Genomic DNA, 14730 nt, shown 5'->3' on the forward strand with positions numbered 1-14730 from the left:
AGCGTATCTGACGGAAAGGTATTTTTTGGAGGTGTGAGCAATTGATAATCCTCCTTGAGAACTGCAGGGCCTGTTCCAGTGTGAAACTTTGATGTGGTGCTTTGTAATGTTGAATTGTAAGTTTATTCAACACACATTTGGATATCGTAGGGATGTTATATCGCCACAATCAGAATTTAAGTTGATGGTAAAGATTTCTTACTCATTCCGAATTAGAGCTGCGATGACAAAATACTGCCTTGCTTGCAATAATCATTCATTAAAACAACTCGATGGCTAGTATTTCCTATGCAATTATATGACAGCGACTGCTCTGTTGGTAGATAGCAAGTTACGTTTTTAATTTTTAAAACTTTAAGGAATGGTATTATGGTAAGTGAAAGCGAAGTGGCTTACAGGCCTGGGGGCGTGGCCCAGTGGCCAGGGTGCCAGAGGCCCCGGGTTCCATCCCCAGCACCGCAAAACAAAAACAAAACACCAAGTGACTGGCTGGAATCACCCTCGCCGCCCCGCCCCTGTCCCAGACAGCCCTCTTTGTGAGTCCAGAATGTGGCACTGCCAGATTGACCCGTGATTTCTTTCCCACCATCTTAAAAAGATTTTCTCTCCAACATACAAGGGCTCCACCGGTGACTTAGGAACCATCCGCCTCCCCTTGGCGCCCGCTCCCCGCTTCTGATGGACTAAGCGTAACCTCCGGCCACGGGAGGGCCAGCCGGGCGCCAGCTCCCGCCCTCCTCGCGGCCGGGCACTTTGTCTCTTGCATTCAACTGCCGGAGCCACCAGCCCGGCGCGGCGCGGGACTTGGCAGGCCCGTCCTTTGCGAGCGCTCGGGGCTCCTCCTCCGGCCGCCCGGCCCGCGCGCCTCGGTGGTGTGGACCCGGCGGCGCCCGCAGGCTCCAGCCTCAGAGCACCGAGCTAAGGGGAGCCCCGCGGGCTTGGGCGCAGGGATGTGAGGAAGCCGGGGATGCTGCGGCTGGACGCAGGTGGGTGCGGAGGGTCGCCGGGCGCTGCGGGAGCCGGGCTCCGCTCCGCGCTCGGCGACTAAGACCCGCCCCTCTCCTTCCAGGGGACCCATGATCCGCCCGCTCCGCGGCACCATGCCTTTCCCGCCGATGCCGCCGCCGCCCCCCGCCCCAGCCTCGGGGGTCCCCGCCGCGCGCCCACTGCCCGGGAGGCCCTGCGCGCCGCCCTCGTCCTCACCGCCCGCCGCTGCCGCGGGGGAGAAGAAGAGGAGGCCCCCCGAGAGGCCCGAGGTGCTCCTCTCCAGCTCCTGGCCCTCGGCCACCCTGAAGAGGCCGCCCGCCCGGCGCGGCCCCGGCCCTGGCCCCGGCAGGACACAGCCGCCGACCCCTGCGCGCGCCCCTCTCCAGGCCTCGCCCGGCCGCGCGGGGAACGCGGCCACCAGCGCCACGCCCCGGCTCGCTGGCTCGGGCACGGCTGGGACCACCTTCACCGGGGCGGGGGCCGGGCCCGACGACGGCATGCGCTTTTCCTTGAGCCTCACCCCCGAGGCCATCCTGGTCATCCAAAGGCGCCACCTGGAGAAGCAGCTGCTGGCACGGCCCCGAAGACCCTTCCCCTCGCCCTCGGCCGACCCCAGGCGCCCGCCCGCACCGGGCCCCCGGGCCAGGGCCACCAGCCTGCGGAGGGGCGGCGCCACCAGCGGTCCCGAGGTGCCCCTGGCCACAGGCCCTGGGCTCCGAACGCCGCCGCCCCGCGTCCAGCTGCTGCCTGGCGGCCTACAAACCCCAGTGCCCGGTCCGCGACCCGCCGACCTGCGCCCGGTGCTCAAGGTGTCGCTGCTCAACGAGCGGCACAAGTACGACGACGTGGAGTACGAGGAGGAGACTGAGGTGGTGGACGAGGGACTGGTACGCAAGTGCACCGAGTGGCTGCGTGGCGTGGAGTCGGCGGCTGCTGCGCGGGACCGCACAGGGCGCCTGGACACGCTGCCGCACCTGAGCACACTGTGAGCCGCAGGGCCTGGTGCTGCAGGACCTGGCCTACACGTCCATCTCCTCCTCCTGAACTCACCGCTCCACCTGGAACGTGGGAACCAGGTAGGCCTGCTGGGGACTGGACCACCTCCTGACGCCCACCTCCTGCACACCTGCCCTAAGTGGACACCCTGGTGGGAAAAACAGCCTGACATCCACCGCCTACCACCTGTATGCCAAGTAGACGCTTGTGGGACAGACGGACATCCCTGTCCAACTCCCACAGCCCACTCCACTCGCCAGCCAGATGGGTATTCTCTCCTGCACAACGTGGTCTCCATCCCAAAAGTCCACCCGCTGTACCTTCCGGCCTCCTTGTGGCTCCTTTGCTGTCCTTATGGATCATGGGGGAGTAGCTGGGAAGATGCCTGTCAGCTCCCACCAGGCCCCACTGCCCAAGTCCGCCTCCCCTGCACATCCTTCCTCTTTCTATGGGCTACCACCATGAGGGTGGGTGGCACTGGAGGGTGCCTGCCTTTTGCCTAAGTGGGACATGGTGCTATGCTTATGATTTTGCTCTCTCCCGAGTCGAAAAAACTTTGGGAGTATTGGGAAGCTGGGAACTCAAAATTGCCTGGTTTCCGGCCGTAGGAGCCCTGTAAGTCAGCCACCAGCAGAATCGTTGCCCTGCTGTCACAGCACAGGTGGGCCCTCACAGATTCATGCTCTGCAAGCCAGTTGTGCATGCACACTGGCCCCCACACAGGTACACACAAGCACACTCCTGTACACAAGCACACATAGTCACACATGCACACTCCTACATACACACAGGCACACTGTACATGTACAGATCACACACTTGTGCACATTCCCACACAGTCACACTCATGCACACATATTCACATCACTCCCACCCAAGCATACTCCCACACACACATGCACTTAGTCATGAACGCCTGTCCCCTGAAGCAGTTTGGGGAATTATTTTCAATAGCTGGATCAAGGCGGGAGCAGGAGCAAGGTTGGGCTTTTGTTAAAAATGTGGTCTTTGTTTGAAGGCTCACAAAATGTCTCCTGTGCTAGGGAAGGAAAGAGCCAAGGGCAGTGCAGAGGGCCAAGGCACCAGGAGGCAGGGAGGATCAGTTGGTCTGAAGGGAAGCAGGAAGTCTCTGGGGGTGAGGGGGAGGTGTGTACATGTTTTTGGTGTTTCTCATCACTGTGCGTAAGCTAGTGACATGGTGGCTTTGTACCGCTGTGAAAAGTGAGTTTTTAAATTCTATTTATTATTTGAAGAAAGGGTAAAACTCCAGTCTTTCAGTAGCCGTGCCCTTCCCGCTAACTGGGTACCTAATGCAGGATATTTCTTCCATGCATCTGAGTGCATTTAACTCTAAGGACAAGAAAGAAACAAGATGTCATGATCAGATAAGTTGGCTGTAGAAGAGTAATGCACTACCTCAATTTTTTACTTATTTTGTAAGAGTCAATAACCAGTTAAATGTTGTTAGATTTTAATGTGTCAAGTCTAAATTATATTTTAAATTGAAGCCTTACATTTTTTAGAAACTAATTTTGTATTTTTTTTTTTGTGGGGATCTTTGCGCTAATATTTATCTCAATCTTTCTCAAGTTCTAGGCACAAATTTCATCAGACATGAGACATTTACTTCAGTGGGAGCTAGATCAGCCACCAGATAAGTTGCAAAAACAAAGCCCCACCCACTGAGCAATTCCTCTTTTCTGACCCTGTCTGGAAGCGGAGAAATAGATTTTCTTTTACCTAAAATGAATATATTAATATCAAAAAGGGAAAATTAGCAAAACTGGCCAAAGTGAATCGGAGACATCCATGTGCCATAAACGCTCTTGTCCCCCCAGAACTCAGATGAAGGTCAGAGCAGGAGGGCTTGCCGTGCAGGTGGAAGCTGGGCAGGTGGAGTGGGTGGTGCCTGAGCTCACACCCCCACCAGTTCGAGGCACCAGTAATTGACATGCCCTGCTGCCCTTGCTCCTGGGAACATCTCCATTTTCAAGACTTTCCTAGTGGCCTAATGGGACCAGCCTACCAGATGTCTTTCTGCCTCTGAGTCCCCACACCCGCCAGGAAAACCCTGTCTCTCTCTGTTTTCTTTCCTTTCCTCTCTGTCTTCCTCCAGCTTCCCTAGTCCTGTCTCCCTTTCTTACCTGGCCACATGGAAGCACATTTCTCCAGTTTCCGTTTGTGCCCTAGAGTTTGTGCACCTCGCCCCTCACTTTAAGGGCAGATGAGGGGGAATGTGTGTTGCCCTGGTTAATCAGAGGTGTGTACATGATGTGTGAGGTCTGTCCGTTGCTATTGCTGACATGTTGAGAACATTTGCTAATTCACTGTGCTACAATTTCTTAATGTTTAAATAAAAGAGAAATTCCATGATTTGTGTGTCTTGTGGGGAGTCTGTGAACTCTGAACAGAGAGGTCATCGTAAGCCGTGCTTGCCTCGGTTGGGGTCCCAGGGGTTGGCCGAGGGCAACTGGTTTTATCACTACTTGAAATCACCTGGATTCAAGGATTCTAACCATCCAGTTTATCTGATAAGGCCATGGTGCTTAAGCCTTGAGGGCTCAGAAATCCTCCTGAAAGCCATATTCCAAATATACTCCTGAAAAATGCACCACAGACCAAGAAAATTTGCATGTAATTTTTGTGCATTTCACATTAATTAAAGTTCACAGATCCCAGATGAAGAACTCCTTCTATATACACTCATTAAAACATTTTGCTTTTGCCTAAAATAGTTTCAAACTGGTTATGCCAATCAGATTGGTTAATATCAATCAGAAAGTAAAGATTGCATTTGAATATCTGGGATATTTAGATATTACAAAGTGGGAGTATTGATTAATAAATATACTTTGTCTTTTTATCTTTGGGTCCATGTAGAAGAAAAATAATGAAAGAATCTCTGCAAGTAAAATTGGAAAAAATGCTCCCTATCTGTGTGTGTGTGTGTGTGTGTGTGTGTGTGTGTGTGTGTGTGTGTGAGAGAGAGAGAGAGAGAGAGAGAGAGAGAGAGAGAGAGAGAGCCCACATACGTGCATGTGCACCAGGATTGTCAAATTGTCCCACAACTAGGGTGTCCAATAGGAGGAGTGGGATTGACTTCCACCCCCCGGGGAGCCTTGCATGCGAGGCCAGGGAGAAAACTACACGTCTGTGTACGTGCAGGTCAGTTCCAAAGATTGACCACGTAAGACTTAACTCCATGGTCTTAGAGAACACTTGGTGTTCAAGATAGGTGTTACTCTGCTTTTCTCTAGACGAAGTTGATGCCAGAGTGTCAGAAATTTAATTCTGTGGTTTTCCCAGAAATTGTACAACTCCATTTCTGGTAGGCCATCTGTGGGTTCTGGGCAGTTTGAACTTCCTCCAAGATCATGATTTTGTACCTTTGTGCTTCAGCGTGGTAGTTTCAGGCAAGTGTAGTGAATCATTCAAAGAAAATCCTAAACTAGGAGTCTCTCTAATGAAGTGGAAAGAGCCCTTTTGCGTTAATATCGGCGCATGCGGATGCCTCTGTCACCTGTGGGAAAGGCCCAGGTTAACATATCTCAGACCGGCAAGGCATCTGTGCAGGTACTGATGGGAAGGGGGCTGCTGCCCCATGGCCTGCCATGGTGACCTCGTGGCCCAGCCAAGGTGCTGAGCACCTCCTGGTAGCACGAGGGAGAAGGCTCCACACCCAGGGAAAGTTGGGCTTCAGAGCCCTTGGAGGCCAGAGTTGACAGTGACGCTGTCTTTCATTCACCAGCCATCTCGCTAAACTTGTGTCTGCTTCCTCTTCTGTCTAGGAGGGCGATAAAGCACCCATGATCCTGGTATGAGGTAAAGAGTACACTTCAGAAAATGCCTGCTGTCACCCCGCTCAAGGTCAACTGTAATTTTTCACTATCTTTCAAAAAAATCCTCCCTACTTAAAAAATATCACTCTCGGACTCTCCTATGTGCAAACTCCACTGGTTCCTCCCACAGTCATTTAAAGTTCTCCTTTGGTGGGCGAGCCTTCCATCTCCCATAGGTATCAAAGAATAAGAAAGCTGGCTGATCTGGGAGTACAACTCAGTGGCTTGGCTTTCTCAAGACCCTGAGTTCAATCTGCAGAACCGGGGTTGCCGTGCGAGGCCATCGTGTTTTACTGCCTTATCTCACGCTCTTTCCCTAATAGGAAATATGGTTCTGAGTTTCCTCTTAGCAGACACAAAGTTAAAAGTAATGTATCGTATGATCTCAACATTCAATAACAAGAAACATGTTACAAGAAACATTTTTTAGAGAAAATTATTGTGTGTATTTATACACAAATAATAGACTCTGTCCTTAAATGCAGTGTCTCCAAAATGGGTGAAATTTCGTTCCATCTCTACCAGCCCTTCATGATGTGAAACTCAGTGGCATCCCTGCCTCTGTCGGGCTGCCCTACCTGTGGAGGTGGATCCCACGGAGACCTGCCAGGTTGGTGAGAATCTTTAGGAAGTTCACATCTGCTCAAACACGCAGCCAACATTGACCTAAACCCCAGTGGTTTGTCTGTGCATCAGTTCTCAAGCTTTTTGGTATAAAGACCCCTTCACAGTCTTACACAGTCTTGAGAGGGGCAGAGAGTGTCCATCCACGTGGGTTTTACCTATAAACACTTCATTAGAAATGAAATCCAAGATCCCGAGGTCCTAGTGGCCCTCAAGTATCTTCAGGCCGCCACTCGGAGAAAGGTTGGATTCCACCACGGATCTGTTCCTCAGCCTCCTGTGGGCACTCGGCTAGCTGCAGCCAACCACCAGGGAAAGCCTTTCAAATACAGACTCCCAGACCCAGAGATTGCAATTTAGTACACCTGGGAAGGAGCTTGGGCAGGAGAGGCCTCCAAGCTGGGAACCCATTTACGCTGAAAGAAATGCAAAAGAGGACTCAGAAAAAACAACAGATCTCCCCAGTTGTTGTTCTATCATAAAGGAGCCCATTGCCTCTCTGGCAAGATCGGAGTCACTTTCTCTAGGTAGTTACACCACTTACCAGCCAATTTAGTCAGCTTTTCATTGCTGTGACCAAAATACCTGACAAGAACAACTTAGAGGTGGAAAAATTTATTTGGGACTCACAGTTTCAGAAGTTCAGTCCACAGCCTGCAGACTCCACTGCTCTGGGCCTGAGGTGAGGCAGAACATCATGGCAAAGGACGTGGCAGAGGGAAGCAACTCAGGACATGGCAGCCCAGAAAGGGCAGGGATAGGAGTCAGGGACAAAATATGAACCCCAAACTCACATCCCCAGTGACCTTCTTCCTTCAACCATGCCCCACCTGCCTACAGTTGTCATCCAGAAATTCATACAAATGTTTAATCCATCAAATGGATCAATCCACTCTTTCTTAGGTTACAGTTCTCATTATCTCAGTCACTTCACCTCTGAATACTCCTGCTTTGTCAAAGGAGCTTTTCGGGGGACACCTCATATTCAAACCATAGCACCATCCATGTGGCAGGGACAGCATAATGCATTGACCAACACTAATGAAAAGGAACACACATCAGTCTGTGGCCACCTGGAAGAGCAAGCGCTGAAGCCCAGACCCGCCCATGCTGAGTTCTCCTTCCTGGACCGTGTTCCCGGTCTGCCCCAGGGAGCCTCCCAGATGCGGACTTAATAACAGACTTCACTCCAACTCCGCCTCACCGTATTCCCAGAGCAGAACAGGCTTGCTCCGAGGACCAAGGACATGTGGACCCTGGTGCTGAAGAGCCAACTCCAGTGGGTGTAGTTCAGTATCTGGTGACTTATGAGCAAACTCTAATGAATACCCACCAAGTATTTTACTTGAAGCAGAACAGCCTCCCAAGCAGGCCCAGAATAATTTCGCTCTTGGTTTGGAACTTCCACCATTTCTACTGGATGAGAGTACCTGAACGCAAAGCTGCCTGGTCCCAGCTCCCTGCCAAGCCGAATGACCTGGCTAGGACACGAGGACATGTGGCCAGCTGAGCAGAAACCTTCAAGCCAGGTCAGGTCTGTGACCTAAGATTTTATTCCCTCCTCCTTATTAGTAAGCTTTGGTCTGCTTTTCTGTAGCATCTGCACAGGGCCTGCCAGGACCCACCCACAGTGAGGTTCAGGCTGCGAAGGGTTCCAGGGAGCATAGAGCTAAAATCCCCGAGGCAGAATGACCTCAGAAATCAATGAAATAGGACAGAAATGACAGAGATTAGCAAAGCCCAGAGTTGGTTATTTGAGAACATTAGATGGAGCCACCCTTAGTAAGACTGATGTTGTGAGCATACTGCCATTAACAGGGACAGACACTTCTGCATCTCTACAATGTCAAGATTTGTTGATAACAATAAATTCTCAGGCTACACCACCTTATTTTTTCTTTTAATTTTTTTATCTATTCTTTTTAGATCTACACGACAATAGAGTGTATTTTGGCATTTTATATAAACGTGGAGTATGACTTATTTGAATTAGGGTTCCATCCTTGTGGTCGTACACGGCGTGGTCTCACTGGTCATGCATTCGTAGATGAACACAGGAAGGTGATGTCCAATCCATTCTACGGTCTGTCCTATTCCCACCCCTTCCTTGCCTTCCCTTTGTCTGATCCAATGAACTTCTCTTCTTCCCTCCCCTGCTTATTGTGTGTTAGTTTCTGCATATCACAGAACATTCGGCCTTTGGTTTTGGGGGATTGGCTTATTTCATTTAGCATGATAGTCTCCAGAGCCAACCATCTATCAGCAAATGTCAGGCTATACTACTGCACATTAGTAGCAGTTAATTGAATAATTGTGGGTCACCTGGTGTCATAAGCCAGGAAATCAGACACTTTTTTTTTTTTTTTTTTTCTTTTTCAGTACTAGGGATTGAACCCAGGGGCACTTTAAATACTGAGCTACATCCCCAGACCTTTTTATTTTTTTATTTTGAGATAGGGTTTTACTAAATTGCTTAGGGAATGCTAAATTGCTGAGGTTGACTTTAAACTTACAATCCTTCTGTCTCAGCCTTCCAAGTCTCTAGGATTATACACATGTGCCACTGTGCCCAGAAATCATAGGCGCTATTGTTCCAACCTTAATTTCTAATACTTATAACACTCAACTCACTCATCACACTTCACATAATTTTTATACATAATTTTATATAGGTTACATAATTTTATAGGAAGGGTTAAGGCAGCCACAGGGGTTCAAGAGGCTGCAGAGAGCAGATACAAATGCAGAGAGTCACTGTAGATGGTCAGATAAGACAAGAAACCAGCTGGGGCACAGAGCTGTCACAGGACAGGAACTTATTCTAGGCCAAAGTCCCCAAGATGGTAGATTCATAGCGTCATGGAGTGTCAGCTTAGAGTGAGCCATGTGTGTGTCCATCGCAGGCAGGAGACATAATCTGTACTTGGCTGAAACCTGAGGCCTGAGAGCTGCTGTTCTGTACACCATGGAGTCACTAGGGCAGGCACAGCCTGAGAGCTGCTGTTCTGCACACCATGGAGTCACTAGGGCAGGCACAGCCTGAGAGCTGCTGTTCTACACCATGGAGTCACTAGGGCAGGCACAGCCTGAGAGCCGCTGTTCTGCACACCATGGAGTCACTCAGGGCAGGCACAGCCTGAGAGTTGCTGTTCTACACACCATGGAGTCACTAGGGCAGGCACAGCCTGAGAGCTGCTGTTCTACACCATGGAGTCACTAGGGCAGGCACAACCTGAGAGCTGCTGTTCTACACCATGGAGTCACTAGGGCAGGCACAGCCTGAGAGCTGCTGTTCTGCACACCATGGAGTCACTAGGGCAGGCACAGCCTGAGAGCTGCTGTTCTACACCATGGAGTCACTAGGGCAGGCACAACCTGAGAGCTGCTGTTCTACACCATGGAGTCACTAGGGCAGGCACAACCTGAGAGCTGCTGTTCTACACCATGGAGTCACTAGGGCAGGCACAACCTGAGAGCTGCTGTTCTACACCATGGAGTCACTAGGGCAGGCGCAGCCTGAGAGCTGCTGTTCTGCACCATGGAGTCACTCAGGGCAGGCACAGCCTGAGAGCAGCTGTTCTGCACACCATGGAGTCACTAGGGCAGGCGCAGCCTGAGAGCTGCTGTTCTGCACCATGGAGTCACTCAGGGCAGGTGCAGCCTGAGAGCTGCTGTTCTGTACACCATGGAGTCACTCAGGGCAGGCACAGTCTGAGAGCTGCTGTTCTACACCATGGAGTCACTCAGGGCAGGCGCAGCCTGAGAGCTGCTGTTCTACACCATAGAGTCACTAGGGCAGGCACAGCCTGAGAGCTGCTGTTCTGCACACCATGGAGTCACTCAGGGCAGGCACAACCTGAGAGCTGCTGTTCTGCACACCATGGAGTCACTCAGGGCAAGTGCAGCCTGAGAGCTGCTGTTCTACACCATAGAGTCACTAGGGCAGGCACAGCCTGAGAGCTGCTGTTCTGCACACCATGGAGTCACTCAGGGCAGGCAGGCACAGCCTGAGAGCTGCTGTTCTGCACACCATGGAGTCACTAGGGCAGGCACAGCCTGAGAGCTGCTGTTCTACACCATGGAGTCATTTTCGGACACACCTTGCTCTCCACAACGATCAAAATAAAAACCCAAAATCACAAATTGTGAAGACCAGAATTAAAAGAAGGTTTGCAACTCTGGAATGTATGGATTTTAAAGGGGCAGGTGGACAGGGTCATCCCCAGGGGTCACAGCCTTCGGCCCATCCAGTGCTGCCACCAGTGGCTTCAGAGCAGGTGCTAACCAGGGTCCTTTCTTCTGTGGTATTCGAGGGCAATGTCCCTTCTGTGGTCAACATGTAGGTGCTAAGCACGAGGACAGCTGAGGTACAGGGAGTGAGGCTCTGGTCAGACGAGGAAGGAGAACGTGGCCTCCACTTCCTTCACCAAGGAGTAGCTAGGCAGGAGCGTGCTGGGAAACGCTCTTCCCTCTGGAAACGTGGGCCTGGTTCATGTGAGCACAGCATTCAGCTGTGGAGGGCACCTGCACCCCTGGGTGTCCTCCGTCGCCCTCTCCCACCCCAGGCTGTGGTCCATGCGCGGCCAGCCTGGGGCTTTGGTGAGCCTCTCTGCTCTGGGGTCTGGCCTGGAGGTCCAGTCGCCACGGCCTCTGGTAGTGTCAGCAGGGACCTGCGTTAATTTCTGAAGTCTCACCTTCGCCACTGGTTTGGAGGTGACTCCTTCGCTGAATTGGTGCATGACGGGCTTCTGGGTGATGTGGGAGTGGCAGCAACCAGTCTGTGCCAGTCCATGGTCACAGCCTCCCTTTCTGAAACCCCCCTGCCTGGCCCTGCACCACACACCCAAAGGACTGTCCCCTTGATGTGCACTGAGGAGAGCTTCTCCCCGTCACTCTCCATATCTTCCCTGCACATTCCGGCCACTGTGTCCCCACACAGCAGACGGGCCAGCGCCAGTCCAGCTTAGTGGTTGTTCAGAGACGACAGAAAAAGAGCGGCTTTACTAAATTATCTCACAAGGGAGGGGTGGGCTGGGGCTTCTTGGTTATGAAGTCCTTATTCCAGGGACTTGCTCACAAGACGCGCCAGGTGAAATGGACCATCTGACAGAATGAGAAGGAAGAGATGCTGAGGGGACTCTGGGAGGCCTAAGAAGGAGCCAAGGGCCCAAGTGTCCTGCTCATGGTGAGCAGGCTGGCTGCTAGGGACCAGGACCCAGTCCTCTCCCAGGGTGCAGCCTCTCAGCCACCTCCCTGCTGGGCTCATGTCCAGGTGTGGAGGCCCGTGCCTGGCACAGGGTGGGACGGCCTTCACTGTTGTTGGTCCCCATCGTGGCTAATCCTGTGGCACAGACTGGGATGCGAGCCTGGCTCGAGTGCAGTGCTGGCCATCAGGGCACAATCAAGCCAAAGAGCTCTGAAACAAGGGCCTCAGTCTGCGTCCTCCTGCCAGGGTGACAGAGCACACGTGTGCCTGGGGCTCAGCGGCTGGGACAATGGCCTCACTCACCCTGGCAGCTCAGCACAGAGGCGCCGGAGCCACTCCCGGGTCTGCAGAGCTGCAGCCTGAGCGGTGGAGAGCTGGCGAGGAGAACACCATGAATGCTCCGCTGACGTCGCTGACCACGAGCTGGGCCACCCTCCACCGTGCTAGGGGCGCCCGGGCCACCGGGAAGCCTCACTGGATTCCTGGGCCTCTGCACTCAACACGGCACCTGGGAAAATGGGCTGAGCATGAATCACGAGGGGGAGGGAGCCCAGGCGGCTGCCTGAGAAGGGACGGGCCGACGGCCTCAGAAGCTCTGCCACATGGCGCCCAGTGCTCGCTGCGGGCTCTTCTTCGCACCCTCTGCTGCCCTTGGCCCGTCTGGAAACGGGGTTAGACAGACCACATGGAGCTGAGTGGGAGGGCAGCTTTGAGGACTGTGGGGAAACCAGCTGGGAGCAGCTGCCTGGAGGGCAGATGTTGTGGGATTCCTGGGTTCTCTGTCACCACCGTCCCCCGTCCAGTCATCAAGGAAGCAGACCCAAGTCCATACCGGCACATCACTGTCCAAACACGTGCATGAACCTCCATAGTGCTTTGGTCACTGGAGGCCACCACACAGCCCCTGGGTGGCTTGCTGCTTGCTGGTGCCATTGCCCCCAGGCCCCTGGGTTGCTCCCTGTGGACTGGCCGCGTTGGAATGTCCACAGTTGCGCTTGCCTTCCACTTACCAGCATTTCTGGTTTTTGACCGTCCGGCGCTGCATCCGTTTCTCTATCACAACAGAAGCTCGAGCTCCCCACCGGGAGCACAAGCAGGGAAGACGGTCCTGCCCCAGGCCGAGCGAGGGCTGTTTCTGTCCACTGCTGTCGATGCGGCACAGCTTCCGAGGCTGCTGAACTGCTCAGCAAATTCAGAGGTGACTCAGGCCAATCCCTGGGTGTTATGGCAAGGTACCCATCCCGGGAGGTGGGCAGCGGCGTGCACCAGGAATGGTGGACTGCGGCTGCCAGGAGACACGCCAATGTCTCTCCTGAAGCTTCAGAGGGGCTCGTGTGGATTTGCTCTTGATGCGATGACAGGGTGAACCGCCCGTCCCTTCTGGGTGGTGTGCCCAGGTGTGTGTTTGCTTCCTGGTAGCGTCAGAGGACCTGGAGATGTCTCACTGGGGCCTCAGCTGTGGCCTCTGGTTGTCCATTTTCTGTGGCTACCCACAGAATCCCACAGAGTGGCCAAGTTATAAACAACAGCAGATTTTTGGCTCACAGTTTGAGGGGCTGGGAAGCTCAAGATCAAGGGACTGCACTGGGGAGGGCCATGCTGCACTGTCCTGTGGTGGACAGCAAGCGGACACACACGAGACAGAGCAAACGGGGCCAAAGGACCCGACGGCTGCCCCTTTCCTTGAGGACCCTGCAGTCCACTCGAGGACCCTTGGATCCCTCTGTACAGTGGCAGAGGTCAGCATGCGTTCCAGGGGCCATTCAAGCCACAGCACCTGCCCGCAATACACAGGTATCTGACAGAGGCGAAGAGATGCTGCTGCTGGGCACCAAACCTCAGGCAATAGTGACCCAAAAGAATGAAGTTGCCCAAAGAATTAAGTTAGAATTAATTGGTTACCAAAGAATTAAGTAGCCAAACAAGACTGTGCTCTAACAAAGACTCAGCATAGCAGCAGGAGAGTGAACTCGAGGTCTCGTCGGTGGGAGCACTTACAGCCCAGAGTGGGCAAGGAGGGGGCCCTCACATAGTAGGCCTTGACCTAGCTGCCGGGGGCATCACATCCTGCGGCAACTGGCTCTAGGATTTGTATTCCATGGCCTTTGGCAAGTGTCATCTGCAGCTTCGTTTGTGCCCTGAAGTGTCCACTGCCCACAGAGCAGGGGAGCACTATGCAGTTGGCAGACACCAATGCACACCAGGCTTCGTCCTGTTATTGATTAAAGACATGGGGTTGGGAAAGTAACTCAGGAGCAGGGCACTTGCCTGGTGGGTGGGAGACCCAGGTTCCAGCTCCAGTACTGCCAAAATAAAGAAAGAAATGAAGAGAAGTGACTCGGAGCCTTGCTCTTCACTGCCCCTGAAAGCATTTAAACAGGCAGAGCAGAATGTATTTTCAGGAGTCTTTGGCTTTGAGTGAAGTGAATCAGGATATGCCACTTAAGATATGCCACCTTGGCAGAAGGGTTATTTTCAGCTGATGAAGGGTTTGCCCTGCCACCCCTTATTTACCTAAAAGCAGAGATTGCCATAGAACTCAAGTGTTAAATTCCTTCCTCAGGAGCAACTCAAGTCTGCTCCTTTCAGAAAGAGCTGTGCACACCCAGATAGCCTTGGGGACAGGACGGTCTGCCTCCTACCCCTCCATTATTTCCCCCTCGGTATCTTTACTAGGTCTGGGATGCAGTCCCAAGTCCTAGCCACTCCTGAGCCTCTCATCCATGCGCCTCCCAGGAGCAGATGACTTCATAAGCCCCGTCTGCTCTTCTCTGGTTAATCGGGCTTCTGCTGGCTGCATTCAGAGGTCCCGGCCCGCACCCCTCACCTCGTAACTAAACCTAAAACGACAGAGGAATAGTTTTTCTCCCCATGTTAACAACAGAAGCCCACCCTGCTTCAACCCAAGGACAGAGGGAGGTTGTGAGAGGGCCAGGGGCGGAAGCGAAGGGGAGGGACGCTGCAGAGCCCTCAGCCTGGGGAGCCAGGCACAGGGACGAGGGAGCCCTGTCAGGCCCGTCTGCCCTGCCCTCACTCCCTTCGGGATGCAGAACTTGGGAGGGGGCAGCTGTGTTTTGA

General features: G+C 53.1%; 1 protein-coding gene across 1 annotated transcript; it reads left to right on the forward strand.

The window, feature by feature from the left end:
* The first annotated feature begins 277 nt into the window (after positions 1-277).
* On the forward strand, positions 278-4356 carry PRR18 (proline rich 18). The gene is made up of 2 exons (XM_079148465.1): positions 278-986; positions 1070-4356. The coding sequence occupies exon 2, from the start codon at positions 1077-1079 to the stop codon at positions 1974-1976; it is 900 nt and encodes a 299-aa protein (XP_079004591.1). The 5' UTR covers positions 278-986; positions 1070-1076; the 3' UTR covers positions 1977-4356.
* Positions 4357-14730: the final 10374 nt, after the last annotated feature.

Source organism: Sciurus vulgaris (assembly GCF_902686455.1).
Source record: "Sciurus vulgaris genome assembly, chromosome: 7".
Taxonomy (NCBI): domain Eukaryota; kingdom Metazoa; phylum Chordata; class Mammalia; order Rodentia; family Sciuridae; genus Sciurus; species Sciurus vulgaris.